Source organism: Ilyonectria robusta (genome assembly GCF_021365365.1).
Source record: "Ilyonectria robusta strain PMI_751 chromosome Unknown BGZ61scaffold_33, whole genome shotgun sequence".
Lineage (NCBI taxonomy): Eukaryota > Fungi > Ascomycota > Sordariomycetes > Hypocreales > Nectriaceae > Ilyonectria > Ilyonectria robusta.
The window spans coordinates 47330-71840 of record NW_025764467.1 but is presented as its reverse complement, the minus strand read 5'-3'; the positions used below and the strand labels follow the sequence as shown (position 1 = coordinate 71840).

General features: G+C 51.4%; 7 protein-coding genes across 7 annotated transcripts; 4 read left to right on the top strand and 3 right to left on the bottom strand.

Annotated features, from left to right (window-relative positions):
• Positions 1–2597: 2597 nt before the first annotated feature.
• On the top strand, positions 2598–4318 carry BGZ61DRAFT_462757 (uncharacterized protein). Its single transcript, XM_046247340.1, has one exon. The coding sequence runs from the start codon at positions 3075–3077 to the stop codon at positions 4167–4169; it is 1095 nt and encodes a 364-aa protein (XP_046096652.1). The 5' UTR covers positions 2598–3074; the 3' UTR covers positions 4170–4318.
• A 1432-nt stretch (positions 4319–5750) lies between these two features.
• On the bottom strand, positions 5751–7479 carry BGZ61DRAFT_462756 (uncharacterized protein). Its single transcript, XM_046247339.1, has one exon. The coding sequence runs from the start codon at positions 7375–7377 to the stop codon at positions 5938–5940; it is 1440 nt and encodes a 479-aa protein (XP_046096651.1). The 5' UTR covers positions 7378–7479; the 3' UTR covers positions 5751–5937.
• Positions 7480–9266: 1787 nt separating this feature from the next.
• On the top strand, positions 9267–10060 carry BGZ61DRAFT_522931 (complex I intermediate-associated protein 30; the record flags this gene model as incomplete). Its single annotated transcript, XM_046252566.1, has 2 exons — positions 9267–9823; positions 9878–10060. The coding sequence occupies 2 exons, from the start codon at positions 9267–9269 to the stop codon at positions 9975–9977; spliced, it is 657 nt and encodes a 218-aa protein (XP_046096650.1). The 3' UTR covers positions 9978–10060.
• Positions 10061–10451: 391 nt separating this feature from the next.
• On the bottom strand, positions 10452–12197 carry BGZ61DRAFT_484972 (uncharacterized protein; the record flags this gene model as incomplete). Its single annotated transcript, XM_046249664.1, has 6 exons — positions 10452–10950; positions 11000–11410; positions 11467–11704; positions 11757–11783; positions 11839–12070; positions 12132–12197. 6 exons carry the CDS (start codon positions 12195–12197, stop codon positions 10452–10454), a joined length of 1473 nt encoding a protein of 490 aa, XP_046096649.1.
• Positions 12198–13862: 1665 nt separating this feature from the next.
• On the top strand, positions 13863–15286 carry BGZ61DRAFT_368077 (uncharacterized protein; the record flags this gene model as incomplete). The annotated part of the gene is made up of 5 exons (XM_046241857.1): positions 13863–14070; positions 14130–14149; positions 14202–14309; positions 14368–14843; positions 14905–15286. 5 exons carry the CDS (start codon positions 13863–13865, stop codon positions 15284–15286), a joined length of 1194 nt encoding a protein of 397 aa, XP_046096648.1.
• A 1218-nt stretch (positions 15287–16504) lies between these two features.
• Positions 16505–21431, top strand: BGZ61DRAFT_539214 (uncharacterized protein; the record flags this gene model as incomplete). Its single annotated transcript, XM_046254766.1, has 3 exons — positions 16505–18104; positions 18174–18564; positions 18626–21431. The coding sequence occupies 3 exons, from the start codon at positions 16505–16507 to the stop codon at positions 21429–21431; spliced, it is 4797 nt and encodes a 1598-aa protein (XP_046096647.1).
• Positions 21432–21721: 290 nt separating this feature from the next.
• On the bottom strand, positions 21722–23798 carry BGZ61DRAFT_499228 (uncharacterized protein; the record flags this gene model as incomplete). The annotated part of the gene is made up of 3 exons (XM_046251377.1): positions 21722–21899; positions 21954–23453; positions 23677–23798. 3 exons carry the CDS (start codon positions 23796–23798, stop codon positions 21722–21724), a joined length of 1800 nt encoding a protein of 599 aa, XP_046096646.1.
• Between the last annotated feature and the right edge of the window lie 713 nt (positions 23799–24511).

Sequence of the window (24511 nt, the reverse complement as noted above, 5' to 3'; positions counted from 1 at the left end):
AGTTTTGTTTTCCTGTTTAACACTTGGTCTACGTTCTCTAGTCCCTCTTCACATACCCTATAGCCATGTCGCTCAAGTATAATCACCTCACTGAATTGGTTAGTGCGAGTATCTCGCGTGACGACCCAACACCCGAGACTAATATTTGTATCTTGTGATCCAAGTTATTCTGGTAATCAGATCACTCTTGTCCGCTGCTGTTTCGATCAAGCCGGAAGCATATTGCCCTGTTCTGCTCCAGTATGCCTAGCCCCAATGGCTCGGTTCGAGGTTTCGCTGCATTGGAAGCCATGCTAATTCTTATAAGAAACAGTTTAAGAGGCAAGACGACTTCTTCCTGCCAAGTCCAAGCCCGCGTCTGCCAAACTAATGGGCGTGCTTCAGACACAATTTACAGTATAAGAAATAAGAAGGTCTGTCCATCGGTGTGTGGATCGAACTTGTGGGTATGATAGACACGGACTTCTGTGATTAAACCTTGAGCTAGCCACGATAAAGATGGTTAGTATTACGCAGTGATATATGAGACGCACTGAATGAAGGTTTAGCGGCTCGTTGGCAGCTTCTTCCGGCGTCGTGTCAGGATTCTGATCCTCGCAAAAACGACGAATTAGAGAGAAATAACAAGCGATGGAAGATTAATAACTTAGGCGCTGTCTACCTATAATTATAGCTTGCGTCATTTTTTAAGGAGAGCAAGGACGTCTTCGATCATTTGAAGACGTGTTTCAACCTCCAAAATGCCAGGAGCACGATGGATCCCGCTCCACACGTAGCTCAGCGCCGGATAATCATATAGATTAGGACATGGAACGACCGTTTGAAAATCAACCACGGCTACACAGGTAGCAAGCATGAGTTTTTCGAACATGGGCTGGCAATGTTCGGCCTGGTGTATCTGGCAAAGCTTGAGGCCCTTGCGGATATGATCAAAAACAATCATCCCATAATCAGCCTTGCAGCGTAGCTCAATCGTCCGACAATGCTATCATAGGCCATGTCGTAATTTATTTTCCTGTCATCGTGGCTAAGCGCAAAGGCTGGCCACTATTGATAAAGCTAAGTCCAGACATTTCAAGTCCTGGAAATGAAAACCCAAACCAGTTGGCAAATGCCCGTTCCTGGTCTTTTGAGACTACTTACCAGTGATCTATCTGAATAGAGTCAGTGGCAGCACAGTGATGTCGCCGCCAGGCGGTAATCCAGGAACAACCAGTAGATAAGTCGACAGAAAGGACTTGACCAAGCAAGTTGGAAAGCGGAGAGCAGTCCCAAACCCAGTCTGTGGTGGTCTTATCAATTAACATGCTCAGCATAGTCAGCCTTATACAGATTTCTAGTTTGACCATCATATAAAGGCTTTCCTTCTTCAAAAGGTCCGGAGGTTGTCGAACTCGACGGAAATTTAATATAGAGCGCTGGGGCTTTGGCGCAGGTGCCCAATGAATTTACCTTGCTCGGTTGTTATGTAAGGTCCAGCAGAGAGTACCTGTGTGTGCCCCAACACAAATCGAAGACATGGCTTATCCGACGGCTTTAGGCAATGACAGACTACTCAGAGGTCCGAAACAGAAGTGGTCATCGTACCATGTGAAGTTAGGACATGCTATTGATTCAAAGCAGGGTGTGCTACTGCAGTCTGGTTTGGCCTCTGGAGAAAGTCTGAATACGCAAAAACCTCATTGAAATGTTGTTGCCCCGAGACAAAATCGCAAGGCTGGCAATTGGGGGAACTCTGTCTCGAATGAATCTGTCCAGAGGTTGTCATAAATCACAGTCACGGGACACTTGGTCTAGCTCACGCCCATGTTTTCGAAAGCTGAAGACAAGTGAGTTCCAGAGCAGACTTTAAATGCTATATCTATGGTGGTCAACATACTTTTCGGCACGTGGATAAGTGTTTGGTGTATGCTGAATCGTGGGCGACAATAGAGTGGATGCGGCTTAGCAGTGATGTTGTGATTAAAGTGTGGAATGATGTCCTACCCCAGACCTGGAAGCCATGAGTACTCATGATGTAAGTCAGCTTCTTGAACGTTAGGAAAGAAAATCAGGGGAACATCTCAAATAAGAAGAAACAATGAGTTGCGCGACTTAGTTGGCATTAGGACAACACGATCGAAACCTTAATCGAGGCGAACATACCTGTCGTGTTGGATTAAAAATAGCAACACCAGCCCGTGCTCGGCGAAGATGCCTGTCCCACGGTTGGAGGAAATACGTTTGGCCGATTTTAAATACGAGACAAAGTGGAAGCAGAACGTCAGTGCCAGACTGAAAATCGGGCCCCCCGAATTGCTGATGTGGAGCCGCGTGGTGAACATTCCGCTCGGAATTCCTTGTCGTCTGCCCACGGCGACAAAAGGAGAACGATTTCAGACACATCCACTCAGCTCAGTGATGTCGACACAGAGAGCATTCGTGGGATGTCAGCTTCAAATGATGTCTTCTCAATTGAATCTGTCATATTTCCCCTTGCCAGCCTGATATTAGCAGTCGAGGACTTGGCCAGATTATGGGGCGTTGAAATTCTAAAAATAGCACCCTTGTTATCTCCCCTTGCTTCGAGCGCAAGGGCGAGTCTACGACAGCAGGGAGTAAAAGACGGGATGGGTAACGTCTTCAAATGTGGCTTTCCATGTGGCGGCTGAACGACCCGTTAGGCGAAAGCCGGGTTTCTCAAGTAGAACCCCTTTGCTCAGATCAAGGCGGGTTTCTGCTGACACTTGACACTCCTTGGCCTCAGTCTAACTTTTCTAGGATGTCCATTCCTTGCATGGAGTAAGCCCAACCAACATCAAATTACTCTTCTCTTCCCTTCCGGGCTTGACAAGGGTCCACCTCGTCAGCTCCCTGGCAACACTACGACGTGGATCGATGCGAGAGATCGTACAAAAGGACAGCAACGCGACTCCACAACCTCTAGCGTACCCTGATGCTGCGCTGCGCTCCTTATTTCACCACGAACCTCATCCGATCCCGGTACATCCTGTACAAGTCCCAGGACAGGTCGATGTCATAAGTCTCATCCTGTCCATTACTTTTCTACTCACCTCACTTCCCACACATCCGACATGTCAGCCCGTCCCTTTCTTCGCGGCGATCTTGTGACTTCAACCAAATTGGACGCATACCATAACCGGATATTGGAGGAAGATGAGACCAAGGAAAATAATGATAGCGATGGCGACTCTGACGACGACTCTGACGACGACATCAACTACGACTCTGACGATGACGACAAGCTAGCAAAGAAGCATGCCAATCAGCGGAGACAGCAAGAAGCTCACATCGCCGGCTATCGACAACAAATGATGAAGACTACCAATGGACCACCGCCGTCAATACAGCATGCGCGGCTCCCAACTTTACAGGCTCCCAGGATGAAGATCCCCAGTTACGGAAATGACGACGACGACGACGTTCCACTCGCCATGTTGCAAGCCCAACGACAAAGAGATCCAATGTCGCGGCTGGGCGGTGTGAGATCAAATCCAACCCTGCGCGCGACTGCTCAGCAACAAATCTCAAGACCTGGCTCCGCACAAAGCCAATCCCACAACAAAAGGGCGAATCTGCAGCTACCATCATTTGCGCGTGCTCTTCCCCAGGACCCATTCCAGGATTCATTCCAGAACCCATTCCAAGACCCGATCCCTTTAGGCCAGAACGGCCCCTTTCAGCAGCCCTTTGCTGGCGGCTTGGTAGGCGTGATTGCAAGCGAAGAGCGCGCCAAAGCATCGCGGCGCGGAGGCCCAAGTGGCAATTTTCAGCAAATTCCTTCACCCACCAACAGCACCTTTGGAAGGACGAATGGACCGTATCAGACCAGTCAAATGCCACATGGATTTCCTAGAATTCAGCAGTCATTCCGACCCCAGACTGCTGCTACTTCGGGGCCTCAAACCCACCTTTGGCAGATGTCGCATAATCTACAAGCTCAACCACAGTTTCTGCAAGCGGCGCCTTGGATGAGTCAACACAAGACCAGTCAATCGTGGAACCATTTTACTTCGCAGATGCCGGTACAGAAACATGCAATGGCTCCTCAAGGGACCGGCTGGGCCGTTCCTGCTTATGGAGCTTATGCGCCATCACTTGCACCGTCGGAACGGAGTACAATTGGTTTGCCGAGCCGGTACAGAGCAGTTTCAAGGGCTCACAATTGATTTGCTTCTGGGAACAGAAAAGACAGAGGATATAGATTGTACAACAGTGTAATTATATACTATTAGAATCTTGTAATGATGGGCACTCAACAGCGGGGGAAGCCGCAAGTGCTATTTCGTATCAACCAAATTTGAGATTGATTCACTCCAACTTGCTGCCCCCTCCTATAGGTACTTTGCAATACCGTATTCTGTGAAGAAGCGTATTTCCGACAGGCATCTCTAGTCTACCAGCGCCATCTCACGGATCATGTCCTCTTCAGTTTAAGCCATTCTTATATCGACCTTGGGTTTCTTGTTCTGGACATTTGGCCTATCATATCTTTTTCCGTTCGCCCGAAAGGCAAAGCGGCCCATCACGACAAGCTAGTTTATGTCTGGTGGCGAGCGTCAAAGAGATCAAGAGTCGAAGTCGCGACTACAATTAACACTTCTAGCGCGGCCTCGTTTCCCAAACTCGCTATGTATTCAGGTCGGCTGGTGCCAAACGAACGCAGACGAGTGCCATAGGAAAGAGAACGCAAGAATACGGCCGTCTCGTGCTATAAGGAACCCAAGGCAAGCGAGGGTGGGGGAGGGGTTTCCGGAGACACTTTTAAAGGGGTCTTGTGTTGAGTCCGTTGGCAGATATAGACGTCCACGCTCGACTCCAGGGTTTGGAGCGCCGCACAGGAAGCGCATACATATTATCATGCGCCTCATCGCTGGTTTAGTCACATTCCTTGCTACGACTTGCCTTTCGGTAGTCGTGAATGTGGACCTCATTTGCAGCAAAGGACTGTGTGATAAAAAAAAGCCATCTCACCTTGATGGTCCATGTGTTCTCAGGAATATCAGTCTCGTCTTCAAACACGGTCTTCATCTGGGAAACCTACTTTTTGGTTGACGCCCCTGAGCCGCCTTGGGCGTGTTTATTGCCTGGAAGAAGACAGCTCATGCAGTTGAAGAGAAAGGCCCGCGTGTTGTCCGGCTTGTCGCTTTTGGGGTCTCTTAAAGAGATCTGGAGTTCTACCTGCAGCATGATGGATGCCCCCTCTATACCCTGAAGGTGCCTTTCGTCATCGTACCCAGCGTAAACTCCACGACCTGAGGGCGGACACCCCCGAGGAGTTCAGCCGCGCCGTTGAACCAAAACTCGCAAGACGCCTAGGTGCTGTTCCTATACTTTTCTTCGGTTGTATGGCCCCTGGCATCTTCCTTTCCCTGATGGTTTGCGCAGCCTAGTGAAGAAGCTTGGAAAACTCTCCTTCTCCGGGACAGGAACATCTGGCTGGTGACGAAAGGTAACGCGGCTGTCGTCAGTGGTGACGAAGAGGCTAAAGTCGAAATCATCAAGGATAGCACCTTTGTCGAAAGTGATGCTTCCACGCGCCCCGGCCTCGGCGCTCTGGCTAGTCCTTGGTTTAGAGCGTTGGGTTTGTTCGCGAAGGCTTTCTTGTCCCCCCAAATCTTAACCCGACGTGGTAAGACGTTTCAAAACGTGCTACAAGGCCGACGCGAGTTACTTTGAGCTCGAATATTTTGGAGGTCAAGACGGGGAAAATATACGCATTGAAGTCTCCAGAGCACTTGTTCAAGAACCTGTGTCACACACGACTTTTTTTATTTTATATATGAGTAAGTACTGGAGCATTAAGGCATCAAGTTAACAAAACAACAACTGACATAATGAGGAAACAACCTAAAATCTCCGAATGCCACGCCTGTGGATGAGGATGCAATCAACGATACAACCCCGGCTAATCTCGACTCTGCATCCTGGCTGCGACTATAAAAATTTCTGCTCCACATACACTTCTCTGGGCCTTGATTTCGATCGCGTGAACCTGTGTTGGCTCTGAGGCCGCTGCCCGGACTTCTTCCGTGATCCTTGGTGTGGGCTTCTCCGCTTGGATCTACCGCGGTCTTGGAGTCCCCGAGACTGCTCCTTAAACCCATTGATTTCATTCTGAAGTTGCTTCAACATGGTGTCCTGGGCCACAGCACGGCCATCTTGCTTCTCAAGTTGCGTTGCTAAGCCTTCGATGAGGTGATTAAGATCAGAATGTATCAATCTGTCTCGTTCCTGGAGTTGCTCCGCGAAGTCATCGTGGCTTTTCGTTTGTTTCTGGAACTGCTTTTCTAACTCCTCATCCCTGAGCGCAACCTCGGCATGGATTAATTTGTCTTTTTCTTCAAGTTGCTTCTCCAAGGCATCGTGGCTTTTCGCTTGGTTGTGGAACCAATCTTCCAACTCCTCGACCTTGCCTTTTATGGCATCGCTCGCTGTCTTTTGTTCCCGAAGCTGAGATTCCAAGGCCTGGATATCTGCGACTTGTTTCCGAAGCTGAAGCAAGTCTTTGATCGTTCTATCTTGTTCCCGAAGCTGAGATTTCATGGTCTCGATCGTTGTATCTTGTGTCCGAAGCCGAGATTCCAAGTCCTGGATATCTGTATCTTGTCCCCGAAGCTGTGATTCCAAGTTCTCGATCGCTTCATCTTGTGTCTCAAGCTGAGACTCCAAGGCCTGGATGTCTGTGACTTGTTTCCGAAGATCAGGCAAGGTCTCGATGGCGTCTCTAGCTATAGCAGTCCGTTTCATCAAGTTGCGAATCTTCCTGGCTTGGGTGTTCAACTTCTGCTTCATTTTCTTATCCTGCTCCTCTTTTTCAGTCATCCTCCAGTTCAGTCCCTCATCCCCATTCTCTTTTTCATCCATCCTCCGCTCAAGTCTCCTATATTTCTCCTCTTGTTCAAGCATCCTCTGCTCGAGTTCTTGATTCGCCGGCCCTTGTTCGGCAACCTCCCTGTCCACCATTTCCTTTATTCTTGCCTCCAGCGCATCACACAAACCAGTGGTGTCTTGTTTTGTCTCTCCGTCTGGGGGCATCCCATTCTCGCCTTCAGATTCCACGACCTGAGCCCGTCGGGTCTCAGAGCCGATCTTGTCGCTATCGATCGATGTAGTTTGAATGGAATCGGAAACCGGGTAGACGACCGACGCAGGGAGTTGGCCGAGAGGGTAATGGGGGGATCGGCGGTGAATAGGCACCCCACCTGGTTCTGGGCTCGAGTAGGAGGGAGGGAACGGCAGTTCCTGGTTTGTTGGAATCGGTCCGAGCTGGTGGTCGCTTGAACTTCGCTCGCTTGTCGGCCGGAGCCTGGTCTGAGCATCGTCGAGCTGCTGTGCTCTCTCGTGCGGAACGTCGGCGTTCTCGAGGGGGGCCATTCTTAGCTGTAGAGAAGGTTGATAGCAAGCTCGTGCCTTCAGATGATATTGTAGGGTCCGATAGTCACGAAGAGAGGCCTACTGTGCGAAGTGTTTACTGAATGAGGATCTGTTAGAATTGAGACAGCCAGCCTTGGACATGTCATCGCCAACTGCATGGGTGCCTGAACAGGCCGCCCCGCCAATGCAGCCCATCGCCAAGGCAGTGATGGCCAATAGAACACTGCCAACACTACCCGTTGGTCCTCAGCCCATGTGTCAGCCGGGAAAATGCGTATCACCGAAATTTACCGGCCTCGTGTTGTGAAATCAATGATCATGATCTTTCGTGTGGCAGAACCGGGCTGGATTAGGGAAGGAGGGGAGGCCTAGGCTTGGACTTGGTCTCTGTAAGCGGCCGCTTTCGCTATCTTCATAACTGTTTCAGTTCTGAAGACGTGTGATTGTCTTGGCACAACCTTCGGTACGAAGTAAATACCTCAAGTTCCAAGATAGGGGCCATTTAGGCGGCCGGATCGCGAACAACCATAGTGAAGATGCAGTCGATTATTCGTTTTTGCGGGATAGCCACAATGATTGGTTGCTGATAGGTTGTCATTAGTTGTTAGGGCGGATTATGGGATCGGAAAGGCAGCAGAAGACATGGTAGAGCGGGTGGGAGACGGGGTATAATTAGGGCCAAGACGATACGGGAGTACCACCGGAGGATCGAGCAGTTCCAGGAGCAGTTGTGGTTGGCCATCCACATGATATCAGGCCAGACGACGCTGTCTACGGGGTTATTGGGGGTGGTCCAGAGGAGATGTATGTGCTAATTGTGCTTTCGGAACAATTGGAATCGCATGTACTATAAGTTAAGCGCTCGCCGTAATATTTCACTTTCAGTTATCAAGAGTTCAGGGTGCCCTAGTACACACGTACCCAGAGGGGGGACTAGAAGCTCAACAGTAAAAAAAACACCAACAATAGTATCAACAATATCACTTTCAGTTATATAAGGTACAAACTATTAAGATTAGAGATGGCTACGTTGCGAATTGTATGTTATTACGCAGAAGCTTCCGCTTCCGCCGTACTCTTTTCACCTTAATTTCAGCTCGATTGAAAACAGAGCTAAAGGGTGGCAGGGCTCCCGCATATGAGACCCCAACAGACCTTACGAGCCTGGGTTGGTAAGGTCTTTGCGACGACCCCAAGTCCGAAAATGTTCAATTATGAAATTTAGCAGGATGTCCTTTCGAGAGACTGAGCCATCTTCTACACCATCACCACTCATCACCCAGAATATCATGCTTACCAAACTCACCTCGGGCCGCCATGGCCTCTGCTTTCAACAGAAACTATGTCTCCTAGAGGCGGTGGACTCGCTCTGTTCGCACAGCATTAGCTATTACACTCCTCTCCTACAGTTCATTGTTTGCGGCGACCAATCCTCGGGCAAAGCTCAGTTCTCGAGGCCATCCCCGGAGCACCTTTACCCGTTCGGAACAATGACTTCCCCATAGATTTAGTCCTCCGCAAGACAGCTCACGAGGTTGTCAAGGTCTCTATTATACCGTATAGCTCCTAGAATTGCTTTAATAACAATTGTTAATAAGAAGCTCTAGAAAAGGACCAGGGAGCATGACAGATCACCCAATTTCCGTCATCTTTTCGTCCCAAGCTCGCTTTCGCTTCGAGTGACGTCACATAGCCTATGATTTAGATTAGAGTTGGCAGGGTCTATGATCCCGTTTCCCAGCAGGCAGGGGTGTATGCCTCGGAACAGCCGGGGCTTCGGAAACCTCGGTATCCGGCAGTTGATATCAAGCCCTTTGCACTCAACGGTTATAAAAGGGGCATCACTAAACCTCAATCAAGTAAGCCACCCTGCCCTTACTTCCTCCACCATGTATTTGCCTCAGATCATACAGCGAGGCTGGCCCTTCTTAGCCCTCTTCACCCCCTGGGACAAGAGCCAGTGGATTGCCTCTGACGACACTGTTCGCGGAGGGAAGAGCCGTTCCACTCTAGAGGTTATCCAGCCCAAGACACCCGACAATCTTTGTTGGGTACCCATTGCTAAGTTCTCTGGTCATCTGGATTATTCCACTCTTGGGGGGGCTGGCTTCGCTTCTCAACGCACCGTCGACGATTGGCCAGGACTTGATTTATCCGACTACGATAGCATTCTGCTTGAAATACCGTATACAGATGGAAAGAAGTATTCATTCAATCTCAAAGACACTGTGCTTCCTCCAACGGAAGACGGCAGAGAGCAGGCCACCATCAGCTGGGAATTTGACTTCCAGCTTCCTCCCACAGATGCAAGCAAGAAATCAGGATCCTTTAACCAAGTCGTCATCAAATTTGCAGACCTAGTACCGACCTTTCGAGGCACGGTACAAAATGACACCGAACCTCTTGACTTGGCGAATATCAAGAGAGTCAATATCATGATCCGCAGGTGAGGACGGTTTCTTTGATACACAAGGGTATGCGAGTTACTGACGGGCTACAGCTTCTTTGCGCAGCAGGACGGAGATTTCGACCTGCGTATCAAGTCGATTGTTGCTAGGAACGAGGCCTCGTCGCAGGCAAAGCCGAGATCATTATTGTAGACCCAACCGTTGAGGAGAACGAGGGAAGAGCCAGTACATTGAGACAGCTCGGATCCACGAAAAAAACCACAATTGCAGAAGAGCATGAATTTAATCAATCCTGAGTTGAGTACCGAGGGGAGCCTCCTTTTTCTGATGGCGGCTCTCTAATTCCAATAATACATACATTCAGTTGTATGGCCGAACTTAACACAATCACCGGGGAATCATGCGTCGCGACGTCTATGTATGTTGGCATGGGTTCAAATCTTACGGTTTTGCCCGTGCGTAGTCTCGTTGCCATGTATTCGAGCGGCCGTTATCCTCTTTTACCCTCACCTAAGGGATTCAGTACTCGCCAAAAAATTGTCCCTGCAGCCACCGTTAGTTATTCTTCTGGTGAGATGTCTGTTGTATTTTTCGCGTTCTCTTATCTGTATCTGTGACTATGTGGCTATTTAACTAAGAGAGGATTAATTTTCCCAGCTCAAAGGTCTAAGCGACATGAGAGATCTTGAATCCTCCCGGCAATCGGTCCTGGAAAACCTCATCCGGGTCGTACTTAGCAGCGACCTCACGAATAAACGCGACATTCTTCTTGCCGTACGTCTTCAGGGGATCTTGCGTGAAGTCTGCATAGTTGAGGTACTCCCAGTCGACCGCGCCTCCCTTCTTGACGCTGTATTTCTTGATCGTCTCTCGGAACTTGACCATGCGCTTCCGTGCGATCTTCTCTTGCTCAACGCCGTTGATCATCAGCTGCACCTGGAACATGACGGCGTTATCTTTTACGCGGTCTAGACCCATGACGTTGCCGCCCTTTTCGACAGAGTGTTTGGAGAAAATAGTCGGGATCGCTTGGAAGATGCCGTGGCAGATGAAGTCGCCGTCGGGGGATTGGGCCTTCCAGTCGCTGACGAATTGCCTGTGTAGGTCCAAGGCCTTCTTGTATAGGGCCTTGTCGTTCTTGAAAGTAATGGCGAACCAGACGTTACTCGGGCATGTCAGTATTCTAGCCTTCAGGCAGATGGGGGGAAGCCTACCGGTAGCCACTGATCAGCTCGAGCTCAACGGCCAAGTTTCGGTGCGAGTCTTTGCGCATTGAAGACGTCGCCTGGGGGATTTTCATGAACTGATCAAAAGCAGGCGGCGACACAGCGCCCGTCGTGTCCTCGTAAGCAACTGTGATGGAAATATCCTTGGTCTGCGGACTGTAGGTCCAGAAAGGAATAGCCGAGCCATCCATGTAGTTCTCGATATTGTTCGTCCAGTCGTGGTAGGCGTCGATATGCTCGTCGGTGGTGTTCTTATCGTAGGTGACGAGCCCTCCCCAGAGCAGAGGAGAGTCAAAGGCTTGCATGTCGAAGCGAGTCACGATGCCAAAGTTCGCAGAGCCGCCCTTGAGGGCCTTGAACAGGTCGCTGTTCTCTTTGGCATTGGCGTTGACGATGTCCCTGACACGACCGATTGTTAGCGAATGTCTTCTTTAGACTGTGATGGCCACTCTTACCCGCTGGCGAGAACGACCTCAAAGTTGACGACGTTATCACACCCAAACCCATGGCGGCCTGTATAGAAAGTATTACCACCTCCGGTCAGGAATCCGGCTACACCGACAGTAGCAGTACGGCCGCCAGGCACGGTCACGCCGTACGCTTCAAGGGCGCCGTAAACCTCCTTCCACCTGGCTCCGGCTTGAATCTTTGCAACCTTGGTGTCCGGGATGTAGGTGGTTTTGTTCATCAGTCCTGAAACAGCTGATGTGAGCATACGGTCGGTTCAAGAAAAGGTTATTCATACCCATGTCGATTGTGACACCATCATTGACTGTAGCCTGTTAGTAATCTGCACTCGTTAAAGCGATACACGGGAGTGTAATTACTGTTGTTGGCCGGCCAGACGGTGTGGCCGCCACTTCGGATGGCAAATTGGCAATCCGCGACAGGAGTCAAAGTTGTCAGGATGACGGCCACGTCTTCAGCCGTCTCAGGCTGGACAATGCAATAAGGCTGCAACTGGGAAGACACGGAAAAGTACGATTCCGTGCGGACTTGGTAAGTGTCACTGGCCGGATAGAAGACGTTCCTCAAGCCAGCAGTCTCCAACGAAGCGCACTGTGACACAAGCAGGTCGTCAGCCCGGGAGAGTTTCGCTGGGATAGACCGGTCCACTTACGCAAGTTTCCAGGACGTCCCTCATTTCGATCTTGGCGGCCTGTGCCACCGATGCCGAGGCAGCCATTATGGCAAAGACCTGGGCACCAATGGGGGTGTCGAAGCGCATAATGCTACAATAAAGTGAAACCAAATGGCCACCTTCAACGCCTTGGGGGATGTAGGGGCAGAAGCGTCACGACGGGGTGTGGAAAATAGCATAACGTCCGTGGGAACGTTTTACTTTTTGTCGACGGCAACGATCAGCCTCTTTTCCTCTTTGGGAACAAGCACTTGGACGCGGTTGGATCTGAAGTTGATGAAAATCGCGCAGGTGGTCCAGTGCTTTGGGATCAAGGATATAAGTCCACGGAAACCTAGGGTCGGCCATCCGGTAGAATGCGATTGGCTGTCTGCGTACAATAAGAGGTTCATGCAGGGTCAATTCCATGACCGTGAGATGCCAAGGCAAGTAACGAGGAATCCTACGCTGTGTTGGCCGTGTAGTTCGCTGATCTTGCTTATTCGCGGCTTCGGTGGCTCCGGTACTGCAGGGCTTCTCCGGGGCCTTGCAGGTGTTACGCAACCCCGGCGAGTTGAAGGATTCGGGTGGCACAGCGCATCTCATGTGCCGTCTGGGGTCCAAGAACCGGGATTTGGGGGTCAATGTGACGCTGTGTTGGCTGTGGGTTCATGCGACCAACTTCGGTCTGGGATACGTACGTACGAATACAGCGATAAGCCGATATCATCGCTCCTTGCCTCACGACTCCTCTTCAATATCCTACATCGTTGTAGCATCTACAATAATAAGTTTTAGTGAAAACTTCAGGGTGCGATAATCTAAAATTGTTGCGAAAAGCTAATGATTGGAGGAAACGGTTCGGCTTCCCATGACCCCTTTCTCTAGCTGCTCGGTGAGTGGCTTGGCTCTCCGCACGGCTCGACCTCGAGTGGAAAAGATCTGCTGTTTATGCTTACTGGAGGCGTATTAAGTTCCGCAGTAGACCTAGAACTGAGTTCCTCCGCCTTCTGTTAACTTACACACGGTTGCACAATTATGACAGGTTACCTAATAGACCTCACCGGTCTTTCTGTGAGCACTATGCCGTCCCGCCACACTCTTGCAGTCTTGCCTCGCGGCCGCAATGGCAAAACGCTTCACGTTCAGTTGCTTCGGATCTCAATCGGGGAGGAGATGAACTCCATGATGCATTTGTCCCGCAATCGAGATTCCCATGTAGGATAACTTGCGCGGAACAGCCAGGTTACATCGGCAGGTATAAATAAAGCGTCGAGTCCAGCGGAACTATTGCCCATCTTGCCCGCGAGTCATCATCGTCAGGGATTAGTCTCGGGCCGAGACAAGCTTACCCGCAAAACCCGCCCTGTTGCTGCTGGAGTTTGCCCTGTCAGTCTCGTAATTAAGGTTTTTAGCCCTTGTCGAGCCCCAATGCCTGTCCCTGATCCCCGCGTTGTTCTCGCGGCCCGTGGTGTTGTCTCGGCCTAAATGTTGGTCGGTTGTGGGACGGACTTCTGGACTTTTTCACAAATTGTGCACAAGATATCCTTGCTAAGAGTCTGTGCAACGATCGCTGTCTAATTTCACCGAGATCGTGGCGACGGGTTGGAGCCCGATCTGTCACCTTATGCTTAAAAGCTAGGCGTCCCTTTGGCCGCTTTGGCATCTAACATTTCGTCAATTTCACCTTCTCGCTAGTTGGGCTGCCGTCCATCAGCTAGGCTCTCCGCCATGTCGTTCCCCGTTGTCGATGGCGTTGAAGTGTCGGTTGAGCCGCCTGCGGGCTACCAGGTCGACTTCGAAAACCCGCAGACGGCTGAATCGACGATACGAAATGCGTACTGGATTTTCGGCCTCGAATTCGCAATTGCCACGATATTCTTGGGACAGCGCATGTACACCAATGCCGTGTTGATACGCAAGTTTCTGATAGATGACTGTGCGTTGATCAAATGTCAAGACGCGTTGGGTGTTCTAAACTGACTTGATCGTTGATAGATCTAATTCTGTTCGCCTGGGTATTGCTTCTGCAATCGAGCGCCGAAAAATACTGACAGTTAACTTATACAGGTTCTTTCGATAGCTGCCCAGTCATGCTTGCTCCACGCCTACACCCACAACCTCCTCGGAGTCCATGCGTGGGAGATGCCTGTCGATAGCAACACACAGTCTTCCCTCGTGCGTGCTATCTCTTCACTATTGTAACCAACGAATATCGCTGATACAACTTACGCAGCTCGTCATGTCGACAACACTCACATACATCCCGACCACGATTCTATCGAAACTGACGCTCTGCTTCTTCTACTTCCGCCTTTCGCCGTCCACGTGGTACCAATACACTGTCTACTTCACTGGCTTCATCTGCTCTGGCAGCTTGATTGGCATCTGGTTCAGCGTGCTCTTCGCTTGCAAGCCCATTGCTGCCACGTGGGATGTTCGGCTCGCCACCAACGCCACCTGCATCAACCGACCTCCCATTTACATCACCCAGGCGGCGTTCGGCTGCGTTACCGATTTAATGCTCTTGATGCTTCCTGTTCCGACCATCTTGGGACTTCAGATGTCTACGCGACAAAAGATTGCCTTGCTTGGCGTGTTCGCCATTGGTTCCATTACCCTCGTCACGTCCATCGTTCGGTTGGTTCTTCTGCTACCCAGCCTTTCGAACCCGGACCAAAGCTGGTCGTTGGCTGAGGGTTGTCTTTGGGTGTAAGTTATCCTCTGCGACGATACATCCGTTCCGCGAGTGGTTTATTAACGTGACTTGAAGTATTATCGAGGCCAATCTTCTCATAATGTGCGGCTCATTGCCCACGTTACGAGTCTTCCTTAGGCATGTAGCGCCCAAGATACTCGGCGAAAGCAACGCCAGCCTATCAAGCGCGCAGAAAAGCGGCAGCAGAAACTATGGGCTGCGTACATTCGGCGGTTCCAACTATTCCCGCAAGAACTTTGGCACGCTGGTCGAGCTTGAACACGGCACCCACTTCAACCGTCAAAGCTTACGGCCAGACGGTCTGGTCAAAACCGACGTCAATATCCACGGCGGGCGATCAGAAGAGTCAGTGGAAGGGCATGTTACTGGGGAGACGGACAGTGAGGATGGGATTTTGCAGACTCGCACGACTACAATTCAGTACACACAGAAATGAAGCTGTTATTAGAGCATAATGAAGTCACGGTTGGAATATTGAATCAGCATCTATGAGCCATACGACGTACCCAGCATCAAAGAGAGGTAGCTCATGTGTACTAGGCAGAGCCACACGTGCTCTGGGTCGACGCGCATTCGCGTCTCGGGTCCGAGATACTTCGAACACGGCGAGCTGACGCCATCTTCATTCTCTACCCACGATGCGGATGCTGCGCAGACTCATCTTCTGTGCTATCGTCATTGTCCGCGGAGAACGAGCCACGAGCAGCAAAGTGGGGGAGCTCATCTTTATAGAGGGACGAGATCATGAGCTGTCTCGACCAGGAAAGCCATGTATCCTTAATAGATCAGGCCTGCCTCTACCCCAGGTAGCTCCGGCTTCCCTAGCCCCTCTCCTCAGCGACAAAATCCCGCTCTAATAGCCCAGGAATTAAACTGTAGTAGGGCAGAACTAGTCCGCTCTGCGCAGATTATTTAGAGCTGACTAAATAATCTGCATTTCCTCTTTGCTATTAGAGGAGCAAAGTTGCTGTTGCATACTGGGGGATGCCTGCATATGCTACGGCTTGAGCTAAGCCAACGCTCACCTATCAGATTGCACCACATGGCCTGGCCGACCCCACGCGTCGATTTTGAGGCCCTCGTGGGCACAGCTCAGCTCGGCGATGCGTGCGGTGTTGGTGGACTTTTCACTGCATACCTATGCACTGGCGGTGGGGAAACGTATCTTGAACCAATTAACTCATCCCCTTGCTGGCGAGTCTACCATGTAAGCACTCGAACGGGTTTCGCACATGCACCAGAAAGCAAGGATTTGACAGATGACTGACGAGCAGAGTGCACTCCGTATTGCCGAGAACCTGCGACTTTGAAGTACTACATATACCCTTGCCTCTGCTATGTATCCATACATACACTGGAATGCTTGCTGGTGTGTGTACTTTGGAACTGCTTTCCCCCCAACCGTGGCCTCCATATAACCTCATCTTCAGGGCCCATCGTTGGCTTGTTAATGACGAATCCCCGCCGCTTCCACCAAACACGACGCCGACGCCTGTCCAAGCTTCATCATGGCCCAACCTCCAGCGATGGATCCGGTAATGGATTTGCAATGGCGCACCGATATTGGCAAATTGTGGACTGCGGCGGTGGCTAAACACAACCAGAAAGTCGGCATCAAGTTCAAACTCGACCAATCCAAAGCCATGAACACGCCATGAACACGCCATGGAACAATTCCACCATGCAAGACACCCTGAATCAGCTGGCTGGAGAGTTTGAAAAAGAGCGTATCCGAGGCCTGTCTAACAGCAGCACTGTCAAGGTTGCCAAGGCCGCGACGCAGGTCATTCTCCATACTGCGAGCACCATCGGTGCCATTGCAGGCACCGTATTTGCACCGGCGCCCGTCATCGCGGAAGGGCTCCTCTTTGTTTTGCGTGCGACGGAGAAAGTATCGGATCAACTCGACCAAATCGAAAAGTTCTTCAAACTCACGGCAAGCTTCTTCAAACGCCTCGCCATCCTCGAAGGGAGGTTGCCAGATGGACCTCAATTTGCCGAGCAGATTTTGAATGTGTTCGATAGGCTTCTTGGCTTCATTGTCGATGCCCAGGTGTATGTCGCCCGCGGGAAATTCAAGAACTTCATCAAAGAGCTCGCCAAGCCATCTACACCCTTATCTGATACGCATGCCATGTTTCAGGATCAGCTAAACCGGCTCGACTCGGCGGCAATGTTTTGCACACTGGGTATCTCCGTCGACGTCGACAGAAACGTTAAAGATATTAGAGATTCGGTGGACGTCATCGCCAAGGATACACACCACATTGTGGGGAAGATAGATGGGCTAAGTACGAACATCGTTGACCTGCACATGCAGCTCGGTAATTTCAGACAAGACTTCCGCAGTTTCTCCTACGAGGTACGATACAAACCTGCGACGGAGAAGGTCCGTAACCAGATAGGGGATACCGTCACGGTGGACCGCGTCACCTATCAAGCTCACGTTCTGGGAACCCTGAGGGCGTCGTTCGATATCGGGGATACGGAGAGCCTACACCGAAGGCGACTGGCCAAGATGTTGTCGTCACGCCTCCTCGGCACCTGCGAGTGGATCTACCACCAAGAGGCTTACCAGACCCTACTAGATGGAAGCTCTCAGACCCTTCTCATAAAAGGTAACCGTCACACTGGGAGAAGCATGCTGTTGTCCTTTATTTTCGAACATATCAAGAACTACAAACGTCAGCTTCCCATCAATCGAACCAAAACCCCCATCGAACCAGCGTGCATATCAGTTGCCTACTTTTGCTTCGGCCAGGAGTGTGGAGGCAGGAACTCTGTTGACGACATGATTCGTTGCTGCGTTATCCAGATCGTCGAACAAGAAGACCACGCGTATCGGAAGTGGGCCATGGATCACTGCCTCCGGGAGAAATCTCAAAATACCAATCCCACATGGACAGATTACTTCGTAAAGGGATTCTCATCACTAGAGAGCGACTCGCCGCAGCCCTGGCTATTCCTGATTCTGGACGATGTCGATATTGTTGAGTCGAGGGAGAGCCTCAACGATTTCCGACAAAGCATCAAAGACAGAAAATTACGGATTAGTCTTATCCTCACCGCCGCTTCAAACCTGGATCGCATGATTCCAAAAGGGTCTACGATTGCCCTAGGGGATGGCAACACAAACGCTGGCAACGACCTCCGTACCTTCACCAAGCATCTCGCCATGAGCCTGCCGCGACTTAGCGACTTTCCACAGAAAACACACGAAACGCTTGTCAATGAAGTGTGTAAGAAGGCGACGAGTAAGTTGAAAGCTCAAGCGCCGATATATTGTCCGGGTCCTTGTCTCCTGCTGACCATCCCCATGATAGCCTACCTGTACGTAGATTACGCTCTGCGGCGGTTCGACGTGGATGGCGGCAGCAATTTGTCTCTGTTAGAAACGTTCCAAACAGATTGCAAGGATATATACAAAGACCTCTTTCACACATGCACCAAAGACCGAAACGCGCAAGAAGGAGCACAGCTTCAGTGTCTGTTCACCTGGCTCGCTTTCTGCAAAAACCACTATATAAGCCTTGGGGCAGCAAAATTGCTGCTCGAGTTGGTTTTTCAATGGCCTATCTTCCAAGAACCGAAGGAAGACGGCAAATCAAGTCACGAGACGCCAGCCAACCCGGAGAATCAACACCATTCCAACCGCCAATTAGGCCTTGCGGCCGGCGATAGACTGAAAGTGGAACTCGCCGGCAACCTGTCCCTGTGAGTCAGACGAGCTCGGCCAGCTCTCGTATGGAAGTGCACATGCTGATCAAATGAATAGTCTTCTTTCCCGGTCAGCCCCTGTATCCAGGCCAACGAAAAAGCATCAGGAGGATGCTGGTCATGAGGGCGACGACGATCTAATTCAGTTTCGACATTCTATGCTCCAGGCATTCTGGTCCACAGGAAAGTCTTCTCTTCCATCATCATCGGCCGAAGTTCTCATGTTCAAGATGCTCTCCCATATTCTCAGCTGGAAGAGCGACGTCGGGAAACACATGGCGAAGAGTCGGGATGAACTCAAGTGTCAAGCTGCTACACTTTGGTTCGAGATCTTACGGACGGCCTCATCACCCTACGTAGCACGAGTCAAGGCCCCAGACAATGCTCCAGTGAAACAAAGTAGAAAGAAATCGGAAAGGACACGCGAAGGCTCCAGCCGTAAGAACAAACCGGGATCGTCATCGGATAAAAATCAGCAAACAGCTACCACAGGAGACACAAGGAAGCGTAACAAGCCGGCTACTACCACCCCAGGCAGGAAAAAGACACAAGCGTCCCTGTTCATCGCAAAGACCATGGTAGAAGGAATAGCTCATGTCTTCAGCAACGAGAATAACGCATTAAAACTCCTGGAAGCTGAAGTAGATTGGGAAGCTTGTCAATCCCTACTGGGAACGAACGACGAGGAGGTGGATAACACCTTGGAAATGATTTCTTACTGGCTGTATTCAGTACAGTACAGTCAAATGGCCCATTTGCCCGAAGGTACAGCTGCTCGTACGTGGCTCAAGATACGAGAGGGCGGAGTTGAGGACAAGCTTCCCTGTAGGGTCCTTGAAGAATTGGCAAAGAGTCACAGAGCCAACTGGTTGGCGGCACAGTTCCCGAGCGCCGCATATATATCCTTTCGATTCGCCTACCAAGCGCAGCGCGATTGGGAAAGACACGATGCATCAGTGGAAGTCAGAGGGAACGCACTCGACGAAACTACTCCGAAAAACCGCGCAGAAACAATCCTCAAAGTGGCAAGGGACTTGACAAACGTGTCAATGAATCAAGACAACAGGCTCTTACCTAGTATTGCCACCGCGATGGCTTTGCGGTATGATGGATTGCATCAATTCGCCTTGGAAGAGGTTCTCAAAGGGGCTGAGATGATCGAGGCACCAGACAACAAGAAAGTGTTCAAAGTTTTCAAAGACGCCTTTGACAAGGCTATTGAAGCGCAAAACGGCGAGCCTGGTCCGAGCATCAGTGGGTACGAAGATGATCTACAAAAACACATGTTCTCTGCGGCGGAGGCCAAGCATGGGTTTGAAGTTTATAACCGGATTGGGCGAATCTGTTATGGGCAGGGAGAGGACAAAACAGACATGGCAATTGAGGATGGTGCTCTTTCACTACCGCCAACGACATCGAGAATGGAGGGATATCTCAAAGCAGCCCGGATAGCATTCGTCACGGCGCTCCAAATGAAGCCCGGCGACATGACTTCAATGTTACCTGAGGAGAGGCGGAACATCTTGCGAACTTATTGGTTGAAGGCGAAGGTGGAAGCAGTCCTCGGAGATCACGAACGAGCTTTGCGGAGTATAATGGAAGCCGTGAACTGTGCGAAGGCTACCAATCAGGAGACCACGACGGGCTTTTTCGACGAGCTAGTTTACGAGCTGGGTGGAAACCAGAATGGGTCAAAGAAGGACGGGTCAAAGAACGTTCTTGAACTTCTGGAAAACGTGGGGCATATGCAGTTTATCAAGGGATGCATGGCTGAAACACATAGACGAATCCACAAAGCAGCGAAGAGAGAGGGCGAGTCAGCTGCCCGAAGGGTCAACGAGACTTACAAGAAGGCAGTCGACCACCTGGTTGAAGAGAATGATGCAGCAGCGCAGACGCTGTCTATTTGGTGGGCTGATTTTGTGCGGTTTGTGTTGGCAGAGTTGAAGGTGGACGAGGTCAAAGAGGTGGGCGAGGCCAAAGATGCGGAGCACATTCTTCGCCGAGCACTCAACGTGAAAGCAGTCGGCAACATCGATACTATATTTCGCATCAGCTGGCGGCTCTCAGACATACTTCTTAATCAGTTCCTGGATGCTACGACAAAGAAACAGGAACTCGTCGACAAGAAAGATACCCTCGTCAAGAAGCAGGCAGCCCTCGATAAGATGATGGAGGTGATGTCCCAGTTGGAGGGAATCCGGCCCGAGTTTGAGGGCAACCAGTCTCAAATGAGCATCCCATTGTCCATCATGCGACGCAAACTCGGCCCAGCATTGGCCTTCTTCGAGGGTGCCGACATGGCCTTCCGCGGATGCATCAAGGCGCTGACGGACGAGCGGCAGGACAACGACGCCCCAAGCTTCCAGATACTTGCCAAGGTCCTGTGCTTGGTGCCTGATCTCGAGGAGCATGCAGAGATCGCCGCTTCCTGTCAGTTCTACGTCATCAACGACGGGTTGTTCACAAACAAATACCAGTCCCCTGTGAGCTGCAGTTACTGCGAGAGAGTAGTCGCTGGCGATGTCCAGACAGAGGCCGTTTATCTATGCTGTTATTGCACCAACACATTCGCCTGCCAGAGTTGTCACAAAAAGAACCAGACCGCCAGGAACCGGGCAATAGAAGCCGCGGACACGAGCGAGGCAGAGGCAGATACAATCGTGCTGCAAGTTCCGTGTCGCAGAGAGCACATGTATATAGCAGCCCGGGGCGACAGCTGGAGTGGCGTGAGGAATGGCAAAATGATCCGCAAAGGCGAACCTGAGAAAGAATTATCATTTACGGATTGGTTACGCGAGCTCGAACAAACATGGGAGGCTGCATGGCAGGAGTTTTGGAGCGAGCGTCCTCCTCTAGTATAATTGTCGTGTCCCCTTTCATTGCCGGAACCCCTCTGTTCAAAATACCATTACCACCCAGCTCCGTTTTATTCCTGCTTCATTCTCGCAACCGTTGCCATCAAATATTTTCCCAGACCAAGAGTGTCAGCAGTGAACTGCCGCAAATCACAATCCGGCCAATGTTCAGACTGCAACGAGAATATGGTAGCAGAAGCCTTATCCTTAGATTAAGATAAAGACAACGGATCCCCCTCTACCGTTGCGGGCCCCATACCGTTGAGCCAGGCGTAGCATAGACCCTTGGGGCATTCTTACGAATGGAATGGTATGAGAGCTTTAAGATACTCCTGTAGCCCAGGATCGCACGCGTACACGTAGGTCCCCCGGATGCCGCGCGTCATGAGCACGGCATAGATCTGTGTGATGAACCGCAGCAGGTCATCATCCGAGTAGGTCCTGCCGAGAGCTGGGTTATTCTCCTTGCCCTTCCTGTCGAAGTACGAGTCTCGATCGATGAAGAGGCGACGCCGCACAGGGTCGAACCGCAGATCCAGACCAATAATAACTCCGACGTAGTTCAGGTCGTAGCCTTGCACCGTGTGAATCGATCCCACTTCCTCGAGGGCGTTGCTGGATGATATCCAGTCGGTGGGCGTGCTGTTCCACCGGAGCCTCGTGTCGCCGATCTCAATGTCGAAGAGCGTCCTGTCCCTCCTCGTCCGCCACTCCCACGCGTAGCCGGCGACCATACGTGAGAGACCGACCTCCGCATCGCGCTGGAAGATTTCATCTCTCATGCGCGCGACGCTGTCAAAGGTGCGGAAGTCGTAGTCCCCGAAGTCGCGTCGCACCCGCGGAAGCGAGAGAGGACGAGGGTCGAGGATCCAGCGGACGTACGACACAAAGTCAGATCCCGCTCGCACGCGCATCTGCGTCTGGAGTTGGAAGTGCTGCTGAGACGCGCGAGCATCAGCTACGAGATCCGATAACATCTCGGATGGTAGATCGGCGGGGCGGACGCTCTGCGCTGCGTCCAGCAGGAAGATCTGGTGCCGGCTCTTGGCCCGTATCCAGTCCAGTTGGGTCTTGCTGGTGTCGTCGCTGCCAAAGAGCGCTCTCGTGATGGTTGTAAACTTGGCGTTGAGCACTCCTGAAGGCTGGTTGGCACGTTGATTGAGCCGATGAGTCTCGTCGACGAGCAGCAGGTCGAACATTCTGTCTGCCTGTCCCACGTCAAAGGGCGTCATGACCATGGACGGATGCAGTCCGGGCGTTTTCTTAAAGACGGCCTTGATGGAAGATCGCAGCGACTGCTGTGGCACGACCAAGCCGATACGCAGACCCTGGAGCAGCCTCTGGTTGGCGTCGGTGAAGAATGTCGCGAACCGCGCGTCGCTGTCCAAATCTTCCAGTGTGGTGAAGGTTTGGATGTCGACGAGCAGCTTGATCAAGTATATGGCCGCCACCGTCTTGCCCGTGCCTGGATCGCCCTGGATCACCATCATGCTGTTGGTGTCGCTCTCGAGATCAGCGAGGAGCCCCCTGACAATCTCGTCCACCGAGGCTGCTTGGTCGTCGGTCAGCGCTTTAAACGGCGACAACTTGAACAGATCGCTGTTTTCAATCTCATCAAGGCCCCGCGTGAAGACGCCATCGGCTCGAAGACGCTCGAAGATGGTGCGGAAGCCCTCGCGATACATGTCGCGTTGGAAGTATCTCGACTCGGTGATGCCGTTGTTCCGGTTGAGCACCCGGTTGGCGCCGTCGCCGGCCAGCATCTTGATGAGGTAGGATTCCAAATCAAGGCAGACCGACTTGTTGAATCTTTCATCCAAGATGACGTGGATGTTCTTGAGATGATCTTTCTCGGGCGTATCGAGGTGCTGCCGCAGTCGGCTGGCTGCGTTGAGCGACTCCCCGACGTAGATGTCCCTCAGCCGGTTCGAATTTGCCCTGGTGGTGTTGCGGCCATCACCCAACACGTATACGACAGGCCAGCTGCTGTGCCCCTCGCCATGGGCCCTCCACGCCGCGACGGCATCCCTGGAGAACTCAAGCTGGGCGATCCTCAAGTTGGTCATACTTCTTGCTGCTGCCCCGCGCCTTGTCGACGGGGTACTTCTTGCGCGTGATTTCAAGCTTCTCCAACACGATCTGCCCCGGGTCGACTCCGATGCGGTCGGCGAGGAGCAGACAGTAGGTCAAGACGTCGGCAAGCTCTTCACGCACGCGCTTGGGGTCGGCTTCGGCGCTCCACTGGAAGCACTCGAGGAGCTCGCCGGCTTCGATGGCGACGCTCTTGGCAAGGTTCTCCGGAGTGTGGAACTGCGCCCAGTCTCGCTCGGCGACGAAGGCCGCGAGCGCGTCGTGGACTTCCTTGTTAACCATGAGTAGGCAAGTAAAAGCAGGCTATCACGCTGCGACAAAACCAGGTGCCCCTATTAATTTTGGGATGGTGATGTTAAAGGAGGGGTCAGTGTAAGACAACGTGGTTCGGTAATAAAGTTGCTGTTTAAAATGCATCGTCACAATTCCAATGGCGAGACTGGGACTTGAGGCATAATATAGTCCAGCAGAAACAGTGATGCTCCGCTACTTCGTCAAACCAGAAAATCACGCACCTCTCCAAGCCCGCTACCTCGGTGTGATAGTTTCTGGCGCTTAGGCATCAGCTGGGCGGTTGGAAACAGGAACCCGGCTCTTTTGCTTTGCTGTTATTGGGCTGGATAGTGCCGTCCTCCACCTGCGTGGGGCAGCTGATTCTTTGTCTCGCAATTCACAGCCAACGGATTTCCAGCTTGATTTTATTTTTATATCAGCGACGTTTAGTGCCAATCCTAGCTATCTAAGATCAGCTGTTAACCCCCTGTCACAAGAATGGTAGGCGATGTAAAAGGGGGTGTGTCTCCATTTCTCATAGGATATTGTTGGACTTGACCCTCGGGTGGCGGACTAAGGTCTGGATAAGAAAAACCCTCTGATACATTAATATCCTGTCTTAGTCATGGGGCGCGAGATTGACCAAAAAATACCTCACAGGAAAGAGGAGCCGGGGAGAACAAGGAACATCATCATCAATATGATAGCAAGCTAATGTATCC